The sequence below is a fragment of the Anopheles arabiensis genome, chromosome 3, assembly GCF_016920715.1.
Source record: "Anopheles arabiensis isolate DONGOLA chromosome 3, AaraD3, whole genome shotgun sequence".
Taxonomy (NCBI): Eukaryota; Metazoa; Arthropoda; class Insecta; order Diptera; family Culicidae; genus Anopheles; species Anopheles arabiensis.
In genome coordinates, this window is record NC_053518.1 from 89,172,551 (window position 1) to 89,193,601 (window position 21,051).

Sequence of the window (21,051 nt, forward strand, 5' to 3'; positions counted from 1 at the left end):
GTAGTCGTTTGCTGTACTTTTCGTCGTTTTTCCTAATGTTATTTACGGTTTATTGATGTTGCTTTATTCACAGTTCTATTGAGCGGAAGTTGTTTCGGTGATGGATATACATCGTATAAATGCGTGCCGGAAAAGTGGGTTGATTGTTTTGCTTGACGGTCGGTGCTACCCCACACTCTCGACCGACCCGGTTTACCCCGGGATTCACTGTCTTTTTTTCATTTTAACGTACTCTAAAAAAAATATTACCTATTTTTAATCTATTTAATGCATTGGATACAATTATAATTTAAGCGAAAATCAAAGGCACAAATGGGAAAAATTATATGAGTAGAAAAAAGGTGTAAAACTATGCACCGAAAATGTGCACTCCCCCCCCACTAAACAAAATAACTAAAGCCTGTTTTTATGACAACTTTTTTGCACATTTTAACCTCATGATATTTTGCTTCTTCCGTTGTGCTGCAGAAAGTGTTTTGATTATTTGTGCAAACACCTGCTGTGCTGTGGACGGCAACGATCGGTAATCGAAGGGTTTTTTTTCGGGATTGACAAAACACAAAACACTACTACTATTACTACTAACTTAACAATACAAATTGGCGCAAAGGGAGTCGTCTCGGTGTCAGCATGATGAGGGGGAGGGCAGGAGTGGTCGGTGGATGATGATTGATATAAAACAAAAAAAAGTGCAAAAACACCTAACCTAACAGTAGCCACTATCGTAAATGAGACCTAAATGGGAAGGTATACACGGTCGACATGTTCGAAAAAGACGAAAAAGAAGCAAAACCAATAGCAGGAAAGGTACTGTACTGTGTATGACGACATCGGCATATACGAGGCTTGAACCCATGACGGGCTTGTTGTAAAAGTCGTACGACTTAATATGACTGTCGGCCGGAGCATCCGACTCCGTTCGCCGAAATGCGTTCGACGCGACACCCAATCTCCTCTCATTTGCACTCATGAGTGCCTCACTTTTCAATGGGAAATCCGTTCGTTCCCGTTTGAATGGGACGAAAAACCTGTTGAACATTTGCAAATTTAGAGAGAGAGAGAAAAAAAAACAAGAAATGGTCGATTTTAAACTGTTTGCGTGAATCGCTTTCTAGGGTCAAATGATATTAAATGAGTGTTAATATTATTTGCTTATTTTTCATGTGATCGGACCAACGAATTAATTTGTAGTTTTACCGATTTTCGAATAGAGTACCGATTCACAGACTTTACAGGAATTGCTGTTTGCAAAAGAACGAAATCACGTTCACGTTCACATCAATGAACGGCTCGGTTCACTCACGTTCACTTAAAAGAACCGAAATGCTCACCTCTAGTTTTGCGGAGCGGATTCGCACATTCTGAAGTGAGCGTAGAACGGATGCTCCATGCGCTGGCCGGGTATCATGGAACCGACTTACATACAAGAGTTGGTCAGGGGTTCTCATAATTTTCAGACTCTTTCTTGACTCTTGCGTTGTATTTGTACGAAACCCCTGGGCTTAAAGAAATATACGAAAAAATCCCATGACTTTTGTAGTAAACGAATCCGAATATTTTTGTGTATGGAAAAACGTACCAGCAAAAATGTACAAATTCAACTGTTGGCAGGCAATCGAAGTTGAACCAGTTCAAGTTCCGATTGTACTACTCTGAGATGAGACAGCATACTGACAAATTCGTCAGTAAAAAATCTTTCAACATTCCTCTTGTTTGGCCCAATTCCCACGGCAGGTGGAAATTCAATTCCGGAATTCCGGGCAGGAAAAATCTCCAACATTGGCAAGAGTCCAAACGTCAGCACAACACAATCCTTCGATTTGTTTTTCGAACATGACGATCGTAAACCACTTCGCATTTTTAAAGCCTGTATGGAAACGGCGGGAGGAGATGGGGATCCCTCTCCATCCACCGTTTTTTGTCTCTTTGTGTCCTTAGAACAGCAGAATACGCTTCTCCACCGTCTTGCGGCAGATGGGACAGCCGTCTATCTGATCGCCGCACATCTGGCACGTGCCATGGCCGCACAGGAACACCATGTTTTTGATCCGATCGAAGCAAACCGGGCACATCGTCTGGTGGTAGGACGTGGTAGGAAGACAAGAGAAAGAGAAGATAAATTAGTATTTTCACGCAAAAAAAACCCCACCCCAAACACCAACCTGCTCCTTAATGTCCTGCAGTTGCTGCTGCAGCTTCTGGAAATCGTCCACCAGGTTGAGATTGTTGGGCGAAACAATCAGCGATGCGTTCGTGTTGCTGCTACCCGTCGAGCTGCTGGCGCCCCCGACCGCCTGCCCATTGTTGCCCAGCGCAACGCCGCCGCTGCCCGAACCCGCCGCCAGTGCGCTTGCATTGGGCGACATCGTGTTGTTCATGGCAACGCCAAGCCCTGCTTTGTTCGTGCCCTGCAGCAACTGCTGCTGCTGCTGCTGCGATGCATTGTGATTGTGCAGCAGATCCTTCTTGCCGTCCTCCACCGGGTGCTGGATGTTGATCACGCTGCCCTGCCCACCGCTGCACACCGACAGCGGTACCATCTGCTCGAGCTGCGTCCGGCACTGGACGCACTTCTTCATGATCGGGGCGCAGTGCTCGCACGCCACCATGTGGCCGCACGGTTTGAAAAACACCGACGCCTTCCGGTCCGAGCACACCAGACACTCGTCGATCTTTTCGCGCGACAGCACCGACTCCCGGCAGATCAGACACTTCTTGATGCGCGGGCCACAGTTTTCGCAGCACACCACGTGCCCGCACGGTTTGAACACCGTGTCGCGCTTCTGGTCCGAGCACAGCAGACACTCGTCCAGCGGTCCACTGCTGTCGCCGGCGGTGGTGGTGGCGACACTGCAGGCTACGGAAACACCGCCGCCGCCGCCACTGCTTGCCGTGTTGTGGTTGACGCTTACGTTCGTGTTCGCTTCGCCGGCCGCGTTCGGCTGGATCGACATCTTGCTCAGCCCCATCAGCAGGTTGGCGTCGATCTGGGCGTGGTTCAGGCCGCCCGAGCCGAGCCCGCTCGTGCCCGGATTGCCCGCGGACGTGGAAGCGATCGGCTCATCCGGCGGGCGGTAGCCTCCGCGCCGCAGTGGCATGGTAGGGCCGCCGCCGCCGCCCGTGTGGCTCGCCATACCGAGGGTCATGCTGTCCATATCCTCCGTCTTGCGCTCGTTGTAGCATTTGATCAGCGTTTTGCAGAGATTCGGATCCGGGCAGAGGTCCAGCGGTGTCTGTAGCTTTCTATTTTTTATCGTCAGATCGGCCCCATTGGCCGCCAGAAAGCAGGCAATCGATGCCGACGCTTTCTTGTCCGTGTTCTGCAAAAAAGGAAACATAAGTAAGTTACAAAATGTGTACAAAATAAAGCGCCAAACACAAAACGTACATTTCGCAAGCCCATTAAAATCTTGCCAAACCCTTCGACGTCCTGCAGCTGGCGCAGCTGCGACAGCGTGTGGTGCCGCAGCGCCTCGTGCAGCGGCGTGTCGCCGTCCTTGTCCGGAATGTTCAGGTTGGCGCCCTCGCGCACCAGCAGCTTCACGATCTGCACGTGCTGCCGCTCGACCGCCAGATGCAGCGCCGTCTGCAGGTTCACGTTCTGGCAGTCCATGTTCGCCTTGCCCATGCGCACCAGCAGCTCCGCGATCTCGACGTGGTTGTTAAGCGCCGCCAGGTGCAGCGCCGTGTAGCCGTCGTCCTTCTTCTCCTCCACTATCCACAGCCGGTTCGTTTTGGTCAGCAACACCTTCATCGCGCTCGGGTTGCCCTTCAGGGCGGCGTGGTGCAGCGCATTGAACCCGTTGTTGTTGGTGAGCGTTATGTCCGCCCCGTTGTCGAGCAGCAGGGCCAGCATGTTGTCGTGCTCCTTCGAGATGGCGTCGTGCAGCGCCGTATCACCCTCCGAGTCCTGCAGGCTCGGATGGCAGTTTAGCTCGAGCAGCGTTTTCACCACATTGAAGTGGCCCTTGTTGACGGCGATGTGGAGCGCTGTCTGGCGCCGCTTGTTGCGTGCATTCAGGTCCGCTCCCGCCTTTGCCAGCATGCCCATCACGCCCGGCTCGTCGCCGAACGCTGCATGATGGACGGCCCGATCGCCGTCCTTGTCCTCGATCTCGACATCCGCATTGTGGCGCAGCAGCACCTCGATCACTTCCAGGTGGCCGTTCTGGCTGGCCGCTTGCAGGGCGGTATGGCCCGCAAACACACCGTTCACGTCGACCTTGACGACCGACTGGGATTCACCGAGGCTGGCAGCGGCACCGGCCGCCGACGACGAGGACGGCGCCACGTTCTGGCCACCGGCCGAACCGATCAGGAACTCTTCCACCTTCGCCTTGTCACCGTTGGCGGCGGCCTTTACCAGCTCTTCCGTGGTATCGCCCGAGGCGTGCGGTTCGAACAGCTTCTTCAGTATCGCCGACAGCCGCTCGCCGTTGGTTGTGACGGCCGTGGCACCGTCGGACGAGGAAGCCTAAGCAGGGAGAAAGGAGCGCAGGAAAGTTGAGACGTTAGTGAAGTAGAATTTTCCCCAGGGGAGGCTCGTTTGTCGACGACTTACAACTTTTGTCACAGCGAGCGGATTGTACGTCCAGGATGTGTTGCAAACTTCCACCTTCAGATCGTTGTCGTGGTACACCTGCTGCACGCGGCCCACCTTTCCGAGCGTCTGTAATTGAAGGAAGCAAACGGGATGTTATTAATGATCGTTAAAAAAGGTATTTAAAAAAATTATTTCAACCAGGTTTAGGTCAACAACCTGCTATCAGCTTGGTTTGACTCAATCATTGCGAAGGATGGAAGTCTGATTCTGAGGAAAAGTGATTCATTTGAAATAATTCGTGCCCATTTCATATGACTCAGTCATAAGCTCAACCGCATGACTCAAACAGTTAATTTAACGAAGAAAATTTAATACTTCTGGCAAAAACTATTAACTTATTTAGCTTAAAATGTTAAAGTGAAACAAATCTACATAACAACACTTTGGAGCTGCGGTGATTCACTTCAAAAGTGATTATTCTTAAATATAAAGCTGTTTTATGGTCGCACACTTTACTGCCTACGTATTTATGTCTAATTTTACCCTTTTCAAACAGTACTTGTTTGTTCCCATAGGCTGTTTCCTTTCGTTCTTTGTATTTTCTATTTTATTTTTCTATCACATCTTTTCTTCACTCTTCTGTTGTTTAGTCTTGTTTTGTTTTCTATTATTACTATGCATGTCTGTTTTCTCCTTTATGTTCTTTTGACTTTTATCTGTTTACATAGTTATTTCTTCTAAAGAAATAACTATATAGAAAGCATGGCAAAATGAGCATGTTAAGCTGATTAATGAATATTCCTTTCAATTTGTCACAAAACACAATTATTCTTATTATTCCAATGGTCAAGTTTCATCAAATGTATCCTCGTCCTTTCTTTTGGTTTGCTGTTCAGGAAAGTCCTTAAAATTCTTCCAAAAATATGTTATCAAAATTAAAACACTTTTTACTCGTTTTAATCGACGAAATCGAATCTTTTGAAGCTGTGCCTGTTAGCATTATTGTGTGGATACATACAACAACGTAGCCACACCAAGCGCCGTATGTCGAAGCATCAGCCCAGTTTGCTCCAAGTGAAGCAATTTTATTTTTATTTTTTTGCACTACAGGGTTTTCCAGGGGCTCTCATAGTTGTGGCACACTTCCTTGACTCTTTCTTATTAGAAATGAACTTCCCTCATTTGGTGAAATTGGACTCTATTGGATCTTTTTGGGCAGGCTCCTATTGGATTTGTCCGACAAGGGTGCTATAGAGTCCAATTCCCATTGCATTAAGTTCATTTCACGTAAGAAGGAGTCATTAGAGTGTCCTAAGAGAACTCCTGGAAAACCCTGTAATAATAATACACATTCAATGGCCCAGTGAAATAATGCTTAAATAAAGAGTGCCCATTTTGCCCCGTTTAGCCCTATCTGATTCTCGATTCCTTTCCTCTTTGAATTTGTTTCTGTAATTGAACCCCTTTAAAGTAAGTAAACTAATCAATTAGAATTTGTTTCATTTACTCTCTAAATATGACTGAATCATTAGCATGGAATCTATAGGACGCACTGAGAGGATTTAGTTATAATATTTTTGAGAATTATTAAGTTTATAATTCATCCAAATGCATTCAGCAGGAACGGTCCAAATGGTCGTATTGTTTAAAAAGCTTCTTACAATATATAAAAAATGGCATCGAAGATTGCTGTACATCGATAGCACGTAGAATTGATAACAAACAGATAACAAAAACGGCTAACAATCACTAACAAAACCAAAACCACAACTCTCCCACTTACCGGCACCATCGCTTCCGCCCATTCGCCGTGGCCCCGCTGCAGTATCTTGATGCGCTCCAGGTCGCTGCAGATCTTCACAAAATCGCCGACCGCGAACTGCTGCGGCTGGTTGTCGGCGAGCAGCATCATCGGCGACGACACGATCGTCAGCACGGTCGGATTGAACGTCCAGCGGTGCGAGCTCGGGTACGCGACCACTATATCGTGGTCCTCGTCGATGCCGACCACCGTGCCGGTCGTGCTGAGACACTCGAACATCCCGTCGGTCCAGCCGCCGTGTCCGTGCTGCAGCGATTGCACTATCTCGATGTCCAGATCGACCGTCACCTGGTCGCCGATCTGGAAGTTGTTCGGCGCCCGGCCCGGCCCATACTCGCCCAGCAGCGGCAGATGGTCCCGGTACACCGTCATGCCCTTCGCGTCGTTCACCACCTTCAGATCGGCCATGCCCTCGAACCCGACGCGGTACAAGTTCTTCGCCCCATTGTCCCACACGACGTACGCGGCGGACCGGGGCGACGCCGACGACCAGTCCTGCACCTCGTTCACCTTCCCCCGGCGCCCATTGCCACCGTCCTGGTCCTCCCACTGCCAGTCGACGCCGCGCACGACCCGCGCCCCCGGGAAGATCCCCCGCACGGCGATCTTTTTCGACTTGCGGCGCGGCTCGAGCAGCGTCTTCTCGCCGCCGGGCGTCGTGATGCGGTGGAAGCGATGCCGCAGATGGTGCTTGTCGCTCTGGTAGCAGATCGAGCAGAGATCGTAATTGTTACACTCGGCGCACTTCCAGCGGATGCCGAAGATGGGCTGCTGCCGGCAGGTGTCGCACATCGTGCCCTCGTGCTTGATGCCGGTCGGCGCACTGTCCAGGATGCGCAGATCGTACGCACCGGCGCACCGGTAGTTGGCGGCCGTCCCGTTGTCCCACACGACGACCACCTCCTCCTGCGACTCGAAGTTGCGCACCGTGCCGACGTGTCCTTCGCCACCGTCCTGCAAACCGAAGCGGGCGTAGTGAAAGTAAAGAAAGAGAGAGAAAGAGAGAGAGAGAGAGAATTAAAAACAAATCAAAATAGAAATCGAGCTAAGAGGGCTGATGCCGGAAGAGATTCCCCCAGCAGTTCCAGCGCGGCCCGATGCAAAGCCGATGCAGCAAAATCGAATGAAAACAACCCCGGCACACCGAGGCGAAAATCTTGTCCGGGGTCAAGCGCTTATCGCGCGGTGAGCTGAGCAGGCAGACATGGCAGGCGGCATGATGATCGCGTACGCGCGATCTAATAGTGGCGCGATGTCTCTCGTTCCCATGTGACTACTGCGGTTTGTGGTGGTTGGTTGGCCGCGTGTACCGCCTGCCCCACTGTATGCCCCGGCGTCTCGGGCCGTGTTGTTGTTGTTTTCATTTGCCCCAGTGACGATCGATTGAGGCATCACACGAACGGCTTTTGAAGGTGGCGGCGACTTTTGCGCAACGCGGTGCTCGGGGAAATAAATAAACCAATTTACTATCTTTTTTGGGGGAGGGGGTGCATTTTTAAAAGTAAGAGTCTCCACAGCATCGTTTTGTCGTAATTAAACCAATGCTTCATTGGCCACAGTTATGTGGTACGGAGTAGTGATGAAGGGAAAATGAAGTTTTTGTCGGAATTGATTCCGGCTAGCTCCGAAGTTATCTAAAATCGATTCCAATTGGTTCCGTAATCGGAATCGACTCCAGAATTGGTTCCGGAATCGGAATTGGCTCTGAAATCGAAATCGGCTTTGATACGGAGTCGGTTTCGGCATAACCATAAGAATAGGCGTTTGGGTCCAATGATGCTAGGTATTGATAGCTGCAAAGAATCAAAATTTACTTGTAAACGATCCATTCTCATGGAGATTCCCGGACTGATTTAACTTCTGCAACTTCGTATTACAATTCAAGAACTGATTCTCATTCAGAAGCTAATTCCATTTATGGAGTCAATCCTGATTCCGTTAGCGGGGCAAATTGCGATTCCCAGATCAATTCCAATTACGGAACCGATTCTGATTCCGGAGCTGATTCCGATCGTGGAATCGATTCTGGGATCGGTTCCAGAATCGACTGCGGAATCTTCTCCAGAGACGACTCCAGAATTGGCTCCAGAGTCAACTCCGGAATCGGCACCGGAATAGGCTCCAGAGTCAACATCGGAATCGGATCCAGAGTCGACTCCAGAATTGGCTCCAGAATCAACTTCAGAGTCAACTCCGGAATTGGCTCCAGAATCGGAATCGATTCCAACATCGGAATCGACTCTGGAATTGATTCCGAACATGGATTCGGAATCGGGTAGGTCCGATTCCGAGCTCCTTCCACTAGTACAGAGGACGCTCTAAAAACGAAAAACAAACTGAAAGCTTGTGAGAAGAAAAAACTAAGCATAACAGCGGCGCCTCACTTAGCAGGCTCACTTGCACACTCCCAATTAGTTTTCGCTTTAGTAGGCGAGACGACTAGCCCCCCCCCCACAAACTGCCAAATGTTACGAATCGGTAAACCGTGGTGAGCGGGCAACTCCCGGGGCCGCTGCAATTGTTTTCCGTGCGCAATCCTCCACCGGCGCTGTTGGCCGTTGATTGATGAAATAATAAATTTTAAATTAACGCTGCGCTGCCTTCTTCACTCCAGCGACCAACCGGAGCCGACCGGAGGTCTCTCACACACACACATACAAACACAAACAAACCGCTTTATGTGTGCCGTTTTTCTCTCGTGGCCTGCTTTGCTGCATCATTCTTGTAAGCGGATGCTCCTTTTCTCGGTATGTACGGTCGTTTGCCCTTCGCTTGCCTGCGTTTACCATCGCTTCGCTTTGCCGTAAATGCTAATGGTGCGTGCCTCTCAAGCGGTCGGATGGGTCGGTCACATAAATCCCAAATCTATGCAGCAGCATCCCAAGCATCAGCAACAGATAATGCCATTCGCATTGCCTTCAGACGGTTCGCTTCTTCGGTTCGCTCTAAAACGCACAAAATCGGGATTTAATTTCTGGTACCTGCTGATTGTGCTCCCTTCCTTAAGCATGAGCCCTCTTCTCCTGGGGAAAGAGGATTTCCCTTTTGTTTCCATAAATACACACACACACACGGTGTGTGTATTTTGTGTGTGTGTGCTCTTTCTCCTCTTCGCCTGCCAACTTTATGACCCAAATTGTGATCTCTCGTTTTGCCAGCGCATCCCGGAACTGGCACTGCCCGGCCGTTCTGGCAGTGCTGGAATGTTCTACTGCCGTCGCCCGGCTGTGAAACAACTCACCTGCTTGCCCCATTTCCAGTCCGGCCCGCGGATGACCCGCGATCCGACGCCTTCCATCGTGAAGCGTGAAGGTCGTGCGGCGGCCGCTACGTTTGTCGGCCCTGCCGGACCCACCAGCTCCATGCTGGCCGTGGACGAGGTACTAGCACAGGCCATTGTTTCCCGTGTGCATTGGAATCTGGTCAGCAGCGGTCGCAACAACAATCTGCGGGATGGATTCTGCCACCACTATTATCGTGCCCTCTCGCTCTCTCCCGCTCTTTTACACTTCCTTTCTGACTCACTCAATGACGAGATGTCGTCGTCGTCGTCGTTTGATGTGAATGCTGGTGAGAAAAAAAGGCAACACAACCGCGTTCTTCTTCTCGTTTCTTGTTGCTGGTGGTGTTGTTGCTGCTACCACTTCACTATGGAAAACTGTTCACACACACACACATACACACACAAGCACACTTTACCACCCCATCTCGCTTTGCACCCCGTTTGTGGGGCGGCCAGAATATGTTGGAGATGTTGGAAAACTTTTGTACTTTTTACACAACTTTGCCTTCAATTCCAACACACTAGTAGGAACACTTTTTTGCACACTCGTGCCAGCCAGCCAGCACTTCTGTGTGTGCGTGTGTGTTTGTATGCCAAATTACTGGGCAACCGATCAAACTTGTATAATTGTTCCCCCGCGCGTGTCCCGAGGAAGAGGAGGTTGGGCACCTGGCACCAAACTTTCTTTCGCACCCGTCCCGCACGGAAAAATCCACCAGAGGCAGGGGTGGGGATATGTGCTCCCTCGTTGCACCTTGAACAGTGTGTGGACAGCTATTGCACCAGTTTTTCAAATCACAGCACTTTGGTTTCGGCCCATTCTCCCCCACGGGTCAGGTGTAGTACGTTTGGGGATGATATTTCATTGAAAAAACCCACTGCAGAAATGAACCAGGTCTTGCTTGTGCTGAGCAGCCCAGCAGCTTTCAAACTACGGGCTCGCACGGGCTGGAAGACGGAATAGTGTGTATGTGTGTGTGTATGTGTGGGAAAGTGTGACCGCGTTTGCCGTTTTGGAAGGGCTGAACGCGAAGCAACCCGAAGGCAGCCCGACAGGCCCGAAGTTTGACAGCGCGCATGCGGATAGGAAACGTCAAATCGGGTTTGAAATTCGAAGCGCCGGTTGGGAGCTATTTTAACCCCCTCAACTGAGCTCTTTGGTAATTTTGTTTCCATTTTGGTGAATCATTTAAGTGGTTTAGTGTTATTCTTGCTGTTCGAAACAATGGTTTATGTTTATTCAAAAATTTTGTTCAATGTTTAAAGATAACAAAATCTAGATTAATGATTTTTATGCTAATAAGATAACTCCAAGAGTCGCAGAAGTTGGACCGAGGAACGCTTCGGCTTCGGTCCTGAAGATGCCATGATATCAGGATTGTTGTGAATGCAAGTGAATGAAGCCATGGTGTCAACGATGCACTTGGCGGATGATTCGCTTCTGGAGCTTCGAAGGAATAGCAAGTCGATCGCTGAACATGGCACAGCTGTCGACGACTTAGAGTTCCTGTACATTGACTACATCTGTACTTAGATATTGCAGCAGGTTCTGCCACACACAAATCAACCACCAACCAGGGCTGGAACGCTTTTAATCTAGTTTCTGGTTAGGCTTAGTTTTATCGTTTATCTTGTCTTAAGTTTTATTTGTTTTAAACGAAGCTAATGTTTCATCTATGTTAACAAGTATAATGTACAGATCCTAGGCCATAGATCAAGAAACTGATACCATATCCAAAAACCCAACTGGCAAGCAGTCTGGGAAGTCATCCAGCTTTATACTTTTGACATCTATATAAGCCCATTAAGGACCTCAGTAACGATGTAGTCGATATGTACAGGCTATTAGAAGACCATCTAAAAACCAAAATCTAAAAAAAAATATGTGTGTAAATGGAAATATGTCAACTTCCAGATATCTGTACTATAAGGTCTTCAAGGGCTGGTAGGATACGATGACTGGGGCATGTTATGAGTATGCCGGACTCATGCCCCACCAAGAAGATGTTCCATAGCGATCCCCAGTTCGGCATAAGGGGCAGGAGAGCACAGCGAACTCGATTGCTGGATCAGATGAAGCGAGATATGTCGAAGATCGAGTGTCTACATGGAAGGGAGGCTGCAGCCAGGGTCCGAGCATCCTGGAGAATAATTGCTGACCGGGTCATGTCACGACGACGTGCTCTATCGTGAGCAAGCCAACAAGAGAGAGCAAAAGAGGAGATCTTCAAGTTCCTCAATGAAGAAATAGTCGAGATCTAGGTTATTTGAGACCACCATGAGTGAGGTAAGGCTTTCATGAGGACATCTCATCTCTCTCGCGCCGTGATCCTCACTGTGCCGAACGTCGGTGAACCCACGGGATGAGGAAGGATATCCCCATCTGGAACAGTGCCTCATCACCAAGGACACCCAATAAATCTAGTAAGTCGATGTAAAGACCCCAAGATGATGACGGAGAAGGTTCAATGAGAACTTCATCCATGGCTTAGTATATCTAAGGTACTCTCACACTCTATCTCCAAGCGTTTAAAAAACCGTTGAAGGCATGTAATCAATTGAAAAACACCTCGCAAACCTTGAATAGTGCTGTTATTATTGAAAATTGACCCAGAAATAAGTGCACAACACTGAAATGGACAAGAGTCAAAGTATTAGTAGATCACTTAGTAGATAAAGAGACAAAATTTCCACCTTCAATACACGAGCGATAGCAGTAAACATTAACGTTTTAAATAATTTTTCCTTATTTATTGGTTCAATCTGTAACATTATATTTCCGATCTAAAAACTGATTTGATTAGAGTAATAAGCATTGTTACGTCCTCGTCCTCGGCGTTTCTGTTCCTCCTTCCTGTAGCTAAGAATGGGGGGGAGAGATACCGGAGTTTCCCTACAAGAATAGAGTGCCTTTTGTTGTATTTGTACATTGTTGCTTTTGAACTAATAATTTATGTGTGTGTGTATATATATACGCGTGGACGTTCACTTGTGCCGTGCGCCCTTGGTCGATCATGTAATGCCAAACACAGTGACACAGAAAGAAAATTCTACATGTTTTTTTTTGAGAATAAAGTTTGTTTACTGTATCCGAGTGCGCTTAAATAGACACGCGATCGTACCCTCTAAGTGGGTTACGTATCGAGGGGGTATTATCATCTTCGGGTTCCTGTATACTCTGAGACGCTGTGTTTCGATATCGTCAGCGGATTTTTTTTGTAAGTGTGGAAAGTGTGTGTATTAACCACTAGTTGAACAACAAAGTTACTAAAGACCTCTTCTTTTCCTTCTAACCTTGATCCTCAGACATACACACACATACAAACACGACGAATACACGCTACACGCTTGTTGGAAAAGAAGGATGATCTCGCTCGATCTGAATTGATCGCTGAAAGAACCGCTCATTATTGCTACCTACTAATCGTCCGCTCTGCACTCTTTTAGTAAACTGTCTAAAAACTCGAAGTATGATGGTTGGAAAGGTATGCTACAAACTACCTTCCCTACAGCAAGCTCGATCTTTCTTTTTCCGATCGTGAAAGAAAAAGAAAAAGCGCTTTTTACCAACCAACGTAAACCTGGGGGGGCGCACGCTACGTAATCTCACTGTTATTTGAATAAATCTTATCGTTTAATTTAAAAATAAAATTGCCACCGTTACACAGTATAGCCAACTGTTTCCGCTTTCCACTTCGCACACAACAATATATAAGGTAAGACCCAGAGAGAAGTTACGTACAGCTTACCATATGTGGTTGCCCTTGCGGGCTTTCTCTTACGCTCAAACGCAACTCAAGCCCTCAATCGTACGTATTTTGTGTGTTTGTGTGTGTGTAATAAATATATAAATCTGCATTTAACTGTACCTATCGGCGGCTGCGGCCGTTGTTTTCCTACACCTTAATCATAAACGAAGGGTCTGGGGGGACACATTTTACATAGGATGGGGTGGTGGGGCCAACCTTTAAAACATTCCTATTCTTAGATTTAGCTAACGAACGATCGAACGAACGAATAAATCGAACGGGAAAGAACCTTTTCTGTACTATGCATTGAAATTCTACCATGCAAAAGGGTTTTCAGTGACAAAATAGTCCTTTTGTGTAGTGATTTTTTAAAACTTTTTGCTGCTGTTTGTGAATGTGTTCCCTGTACACTATGGGAATTGTGTGTGTGTGTGTTGTTGCTATTTCCCTACCGTGCTGTCGTTATACCAGCGAAACGATTTGAAGAGGCAATTAATTTAAGATAACATACGTTTTCATCTGTACATACATAATATGCGTGTGTGTGTGTATATATAAATCGTTACTTTCGTTCGAATATGGCCCGATCTGGAGCTATGCCCCAAATCGGTGACAACTACTATCGGCCTAAAACGTAGCAACGTAGAGGCAATAGAGATCTCGGGTTTTGTTTTTCCTTCTCCTTCCTTCTTCACGACACAAATTTTCCACCCGTCGGAATTATGCTACCAATTCCTTTCCTTACCACCAACGTGATTCGCGGCTTTTTTTTTGTTCTAGTTAGAAAATAAATGTAAATCCTTTTATACATGTAAACCTTTCTAGGCGTGTTTACTGCACACCGCACCGCACCGGATCCTTTCTGCTCGTGGTCGTCGAGAGCGCAAAGTGCGTTGAAATCAAATAAACAGGATCAAACTGGATCGTGATTGCTATGAAGTTGAAGGTATTGGTTGGTCTGTTTTGTTTGCTTTTACCAACTAAAGAAGGAAGCATTGGTGTGGCGCGTACACTTCAAAGGTACGCCACCCCCGCTAATGGATGTCTTTCTCTATTGGCGCTCTCGATTGGATCGCTTAAAACCTACATTGCGTACGGTTGGTGTGGGGTTTTCTATGTGGTACACGTTTGCTACTGATTGCTATTGTTGTTTTAACCGGTTTTTACTTCGACCCACTTCGACACCTTGCGCATCCTTGCTTATACTCTGTTTAAACCACACGAGCGGTCCTATCTCCGCGGTCCTAAACGGTGGCCGGCGTCGAAGGCTTGCTCGGACCGGTGGACGACAGATCGCCGGCACCACTGCCGCTGTTCCCCGCCGTGCCCGGTTCCGGTGAGCTGGCGGTGGCCGAACAGCTCGGCTGCACAGGTACGGTGCTGGTGGCGATTGCCTTGTCCCGGTCGCGCTCACGCCCCGGACGGAACGCTTCCAGCAGGGCGTCGACGCGCGCCTCGGTCGGGGCCCATCGGGCGTACCCGGCCGCATTCTGCAACCAGACCACCATCGTGCCGACGATGCTTTTAAAGTTCACCTCCGATCTGCAAAAGGGCAAAAGAAAAAAACCGTATGATTAGATTCGGTGGTTGAGCATAAATCGCCGCTGCTCCTACAGGTATTTGTTTTGCTGATATATTTAGTGAGGTGGTGCACACGGTTGATGAAATGAGTGAATTGTATTTGTTTTATATTTATAAAATTAAACAGATTCTTATAGCTATAGCACTTTAATTCAATAATGTCATATACATTTCGCCCCTGCAGACGATCTTCATCAAATACGAAACGAGCTTCGTGAAATTCAGACGATCTTCAACAAATACAAAACGACCTTTGTTAAACAAAACCTAAAAATTGAAAAATTATACAAAAATAATTATTTTAATTGAGAATGTTTTAAGGTAAAAATTTTAAAGCTTCCTACTTTCAACTAATATTATGTAGCAGTGGAAATTTAAGTTCAATATTCGTTTCATGCAGCAGAAGCAGCAGGGTTTGCCGAATAAGTTATTTACTTCCGTGTGGATGGAATTAAAGCCGTGTTTTCCGAGTCAGTTTCGAAAACGTAAACGTTGTTACAGGGTTTACCGAGTCAATTTCCAATGCATACAATTTTGTTTCATTGCTTCCGACATGTTTTTCAACAGCTGTCAAATGTTGTATTTGCATCATAATAATGTTTCAGTTTTTCCACATGATTTTCAACACTTTTCAAGGTGGATTGAGTTTGACAGTATTTTGTGATGAGTTGAAAATCATGCGTAAGAACTGAAATTGTATTGTGTTGTCAATACAATAAGAGATTACTGTTTGAAAAATAACTTGGAGGTGGTGAATAATGATGTGCACATTCTAAAGTGACTTGGGAAACTCTGTATTAACCGCGTGCAAGATGTTAATCTACATCAATCTATTATTACATTTTCAACGTCATAATCTTCAATTTCTTCAGCTTGATTATCAACACTTCAACTGTCAATCCGGATGATGAGATCCGGCTTCAAACTCCTGTGAAAAAACGAAAGTAACAGACCGCCTCCAAGATGTTTTTCAACAGCACTAAAATGGTGCATTTGCCTCAAAAATGAAAATTATGAATAATTATGAAAATTGTTTAATTTCTTCAGCATGATTATTAACAGTTTAATGTCCAGCGGGTGATGAGATCCGGTTTCAAACCCTGGCTTACGCTTCAAGTGTTGAAAATCATGCTGAAGAAATGGATGATGAAAATGAAATGAGGAATAACATCTTGCGCGCGGTGAAAAACAATGATTACATTCGAAAATGACTTAGCTACCTGCTTACAGAGTTTTCTAGGATATGTAAAACAATTACCTATGAAAAGAAGGATAGCATACATGCTCAAGTAAATCTTTACGCACACCACAAACTGTCATTTGACACAACGTGTAGGTAAAGCTTTGAAAAGCCTGCGACAAATGTGCCCGCTTCAGGGGGGGTTTTAATCATTTGCTGACTCAACTACAACCATCCCATTAACCGATTTGGAGTGTGTTTCTGAATGTAGATTACTCACTTTGGTATACAATGCTGCAGGCCATGGCGATACTCGTGCTCCATACCCATCACGACCACCTGTTTGCGCTTGTACGGGCTATCCTCGATCTTGGACAGACACTTTAGCGGCGGATCCTTCCACTCTTGCAGAAACACAATGAAGCTGTGAAGGCAATGGCAAAAACATTCCAATCAGTTGCATACAATATCGCACAAACATTCCTCCCCGTTACCTCAACGGTTCGACCGAATCCGTCAGCAGCCGGTCGATGTGCTGCAGGCTCGCATCGATCAGCTCCTCGCAGTACGGTGGATTCACCTGGAACGAGCCCGACACCGGCTTAAAGTCCAGAAACGAGCCGCGCGACCCGAAGAACGAGTCCGTATCGCCGAACGCGGAACAGTACTGGCGGAAGTAGCAGTTCAGCGGGCTGGCAAAGCACTCGAACGTCACGTTAAAGTGGTGGTGCAAACACTCGAACACTACCGCCGGCAGGGCCGCCTGCGTCAGCTCCGGTTCCTGCTGGTTCGGGTTCGCATTGTTGCCGAGAAAGGTGGCGTACCGCTTCAGCATGCAGTACGCCCGGCCGATGAAGAAATCGAACTTCTTGTCGTCGAAACAGTTGTACCGGTACAGCTGCTCGAGCTTCTGCAGGTGCGATATGTTTACGACGTGCGTGTCCGGCGCCGCCATCACCGCCGTGTTCGTGTACTTGATCACCATGTGGTCGCGATCGTTGCTGTAGTCGATCTGCGGCATGCGGGGCGAAGGCAACGCGAACTGCACCGGATAGCACCAGACCTTGCGCGTGACGGGCGGCTGCAGCGGCGCGGACAGCTCCGGTATGCCGTGCTCCTTCAGTATTTGCGCGTGCCGCTCGCGTATGTTGCGCGCGTGCTGCATCGACAGGTGGTAGAGCTTGGCGCACAGCTGCTCCACGCTGACGCGCACCGTCGCGATGATATGCGGTTCGCACTGGCGCTGCAGATGCGTGAGGCGGTCCTGGAAGTCCTCGTAGCTGGCGCCGACCGTGCGCCGCAACCACTCGTACGCCTCGTCCGCGTTCCACTTGACGATCTTTTTGCTCTCCTCGCTGGCGCCGCGCCGCTCGACGATCTTCTTCGCCGCGTCACAGTAGCGGGAGAGCTGCTTGCGCGCGTCGCCAGTGAACTTTGGCTTCACGATCTTGATCGGTATGTCGCGCAGGATTTCGCGATACATCTGGGGCGAGATTTCGGGCGTGCACTGGCTGGGCAGCAGCGGATCGATGCCCTGGTCGATGATGCGCCGCTCCATCAGCCAGCGCTGGAAGGAATCTTTCGGCGGCGCGATCGATTCCCGCTTATTGCACAGATCCTCGTACGTTTTGGCGAGCCGAAGCGTGAGCGAACCGCGCAACGCTTCCACCTCCGGGTAGGGCTGCGGGAAGGTCGTGGGCAGTCGCTCGTAGATCAGCACGTTCGTCGGCACCTCGAGATCCCACGGGCCGGGCAGGACGTACTTCTTGAGGGGTGGCGGTCCACCGACACTGCCGGCACCGGGCGGGAGATGGGCGGAGTGATGCTGCTGCTGCTGCGGCTGCTGCTGAGCTGCGTCCTCCGAGGCACGTCGTTTCAGCGTGTGGTGGTGGTTGTGGGGCGAGGGATGGGAATTGTTGTTGTAGCCGGTGCTGTTGTGCATCGGCAGTGGGCCGTTCAGCGGGCTGGTGCTGCAGATGCCGAGCGGGTCGGTCAGCGGGTCGAACTGCGGGGGGCCACGGTTCAGTTGGGGCGGTTCCCAGAGCGATTCGCCGGTCAGCTTGTTCCAGAAGTAGGGTCGCCCTTCACGCTTGGACCAAAACTTCCGCCAGCCTTGCTGCGTCAGCTCGGGCGCCAGCTCCTCGTTGAAGTTGGCACCGGGGGCACCGGGGGCGGCCCCGGACGGGGTGTGCGCCACGTCGGGAGGCGTAGTTTTCGTGGGCGTTAGCAGCGGGGCGCTGATGGTGGTCGGGCTGGACGCTTGCATTTGGGGCGATTGGGCCGGATGATGCTGGTGCTGGTGGAGCGGTGGCACCTGTTGCTGCTGGTGCTGCGGGTGTTGCTGTTCGGCCAGGGAGGGGTTGGTCAGCTGGTCCCAGGCGGACGGTGCCGCCGGGAGTATGTTCTCCGTTTTACTGTTCATGCCAACGTCATTCATGTTGTGGCTTCCGTCCTGAAACGAGGAATAAAATGGGACGGTTTTGGATTATGATCTTAGAGAAAATTAAATTAATTAAATTAAAACAAATAAATAAATAAATAAGTAATTTATGCTTTTTAAATTTACGAATCATTTTACAATTAAGCTAGTTTTATGCACGCTCTGTTTAACAAAATAATGGCTAATTTTTTTATTTTTTTAATATTAAAAAATATATTTTGATAATTACACTTATAAAACATATAGAACCTTCAAAACAGTTATAAAACACTTTTTTTAATTCGTTAAAAATAGTATGTCTGTGAAACTTTCCTAAAATATGTTGTTTCTAGTTTTGGACGATTGTTTAAAGCATTACTTAGTACGAAAACCCTATTTTTCGAGGTGTCTATATAGTTATGTTACGATCCTTAATTTGTTTTTTTTTTTTGTAGTGAGTCATGTAATAATGGTCTTAAAAATTCGAAAAAAATACACAAAACTGTGAAAAAGTCCTTTGCACAATTCATACATTCACTGTTTTTATCTATCTACTCCAGATTTTCCGCAAATCGCGAAAAACGACTGTCCATACGGTAGGGCGCTGTATAGTAATTACACACTAGTGATTGGTCATTAGTTGCAATAATTGACAATATTAATAAGAAAAAGGCACCTTATTATGAGTAACTGGTCGTTGCGTATTGTGATGAATTTACAGGGTAAAAGTAACTAATAATGACTAGTTATTTGCATTAGTTACAAGAAAACGTTCCCATCTCTGATTCCAAAGAACAAATATTTAACCCTGAATTTTAAGTATTAGAGTACCTCAGGTTCAATAAAAGCAATAGAAATTACACGATATTTTTTAAATCCAATCTGAGCATTCCAACAGAAGAATAATAGTAAGTTTTGCTTATAGATGATTTTGAGTTTTTCGATTACATCCATCTCTTCAATCTCTTGAACAGAACCTAGGCATGATACTGTCAACCTATATCCAACAACTGGAGTCAATTTAAGCGATTTCCTGCTAAACTACGTGAAAAAAGAGCTTTCTTATCGCTTGCCAAACTGTTGTCTATGCCACTGAGATTCGATTTTTGAACGAGCATTCCTTCCGTTTTGATGAGATACATACTAAAACGGAAAAAGACAAACATCTTCCGCCACATGTTTGGGATCGTAAACTGATGCTTTCGGAAGCTGCTACTGGCCGCAAAATGACGACGCGTCCCCCACCCACCCCCTCCTGTTGAATTGGTTCGGGACGTTCGTGCAACATTCGGGGGAAGCGCGATGCCTGCCGAGGTGTCACATGGTGGTTGTTGCGTTTATTGCAACCGGTTCCACACAAAAAATAAAAACCTTTCGCCCCCTTTCGCATTGACTGCTGCTGCTGCACGTTGGCACCTCGTAACGATCGCTACAACATATGCTACAAAGAAAAAAATGGGAAACACATTAGCATCACCAAATGCTACTCACCTGCGATGTAGGGGTGGTGGGAGATCGTTAGACAGAAAAAAGCGCGCCGTTTTCCCCGTTGCGTTTTGCTGGTGCGCGCGAACCGTGTAGCCAGGGCCTCCTCCCCCCCCGTCTCTTATCACCTTCGCAGTTGTGTGTGCGAGGGAACGAAAATAGCTCTTGAAGAAGAGAAAAAACCCGCCAAAACGAACAAACTGCTTCACTCTGGCGTCGTTGTGCTCCGGAACCACCCGATTCCGTACGTGTTCCGTGGCGTTCGATATGGCACTCTTGCGTGGAAGTGGCCAACGGCAACAACAACAAAAACTACCTGCTGCTGTGGCTGCACCCCCGCCAACGGTCCGTATGCATCTGTTTACTGCGCAGCTAACGCAAACTATCCACCAGCAACAACACACAACGATAGGCAAAACAAAAAAAAAAACACACACACAAACCACCCCACCCCAACCCCAAAAGCGGGATCACACACACGCGTCACGGATTGTTTTGATGCGCACGACGCACCACCGCTGCTCGCTTCCCAAACGCTCTCGAGCTCGAGCTGCTGCGGCACAGAGCACAGAAGGGCACAGCGCTTCAGCTGCACGGAGCAGCAGCAGCCGTAGCAGCAGCAGCAGGTCGGTTTTGGGTAAAAAGATGCACTAGCCTATTTCCGCACAGAACCGCATCCAACTCGGCGTACTCCAGCGTACCGAGCTGCGGCATCGAACGCACCACAGTTTCACGCACCGATCGGCCGCCAAAACATCGCGCAAACTATCGCAAAGCACGAGAAATCGGTGACGAGGAAAAATTCACTACAGCCCACCGTCGTACGCCATTTGCATTTTTTTTACTTCTGTCGTTTTCTCGCTGCCTGGCGAAGCACGGTAAACATTCAGTGTGGCCAGATTATTTTGGCGGTTTTCGGCAGGAGCAATGTTGAGAACGCGTAACAAATGACGATAGCGATCCTTGAAACAGCATCCCAAGCGCCACAG

The 21,051-nt window shown here is 48.0% G+C and overlaps 2 protein-coding genes across 4 annotated transcripts; both read right to left on the reverse strand.

The window, feature by feature from the left end:
• Positions 1-14: 14 nt before the first annotated feature.
• Positions 15-10,610, reverse strand: LOC120900842 (E3 ubiquitin-protein ligase mind-bomb). Of its 3 annotated transcripts, none has more exons than XR_005739245.1 (7): positions 9,607-10,610; positions 6,327-7,319; positions 4,562-4,669; positions 3,389-4,474; positions 2,163-3,320; positions 1,580-2,075; positions 15-1,501 (listed from the first exon to the last, which is right to left on the reverse strand). XR_005739245.1 is itself a non-coding variant. In XM_040308350.1 (6 exons), the coding sequence occupies exons 1-6, from the start codon at positions 9,760-9,762 to the stop codon at positions 1,935-1,937; spliced, it is 3,642 nt and encodes a 1,213-aa protein (XP_040164284.1). In that variant the 5' UTR covers positions 9,763-10,610; the 3' UTR covers positions 15-1,934. The 3 variants fall into 3 exon arrangements, 1 of the variants encoding a protein (XP_040164284.1); XR_005739246.1 differs by having other exon boundaries at positions 15-1,028; positions 1,332-2,075; XM_040308350.1 differs by having other exon boundaries at positions 15-2,075.
• A 1,761-nt stretch (positions 10,611-12,371) lies between these two features.
• On the reverse strand, positions 12,372-20,897 carry LOC120901840 (mRNA (2'-O-methyladenosine-N(6)-)-methyltransferase). The gene is made up of 4 exons (XM_040310158.1): positions 20,069-20,897; positions 16,653-18,610; positions 16,439-16,582; positions 12,372-14,939 (listed from the first exon to the last, which is right to left on the reverse strand). Exons 2-4 carry the CDS (start codon positions 18,593-18,595, stop codon positions 14,642-14,644), a joined length of 2,385 nt encoding a protein of 794 aa, XP_040166092.1. The 5' UTR covers positions 18,596-18,610; positions 20,069-20,897; the 3' UTR covers positions 12,372-14,641.
• Between the last annotated feature and the right edge of the window lie 154 nt (positions 20,898-21,051).

Coding starts and splice junctions, on each gene's coding strand:
- LOC120900842 (XM_040308350.1), bottom strand. CDS start 9,762: ATGGCCTGTGCTAGTACCTCGTCCACGGCCAGCATGGAGCTGGTGGGT. Junction 4,670..6,326: donor GGGCGGAAGCGATGGTGCCG/GTAAGTGGGAGA, acceptor CTTCAATTACAG/ACGCTCGGAAAGGTGGGCCG. Junction 2,076..2,162: donor TGCAGGACATTAAGGAGCAG/GTTGGTGTTTGG, acceptor TCCTACCACCAG/ACGATGTGCCCGGTTTGCTT.
- LOC120901840 (XM_040310158.1), bottom strand. CDS start 18,595: ATGAATGACGTTGGCATGAACAGTAAAACGGAGAACATACTCCCGGCG. Junction 16,583..16,652: donor GATTCGGTCGAACCGTTGAG/GTAACGGGGAGG, acceptor TTGCCTTCACAG/CTTCATTGTGTTTCTGCAAG. Junction 14,940..16,438: donor CTGCAGCATTGTATACCAAA/GTGAGTAATCTA, acceptor GCCCTTTTGCAG/ATCGGAGGTGAACTTTAAAA.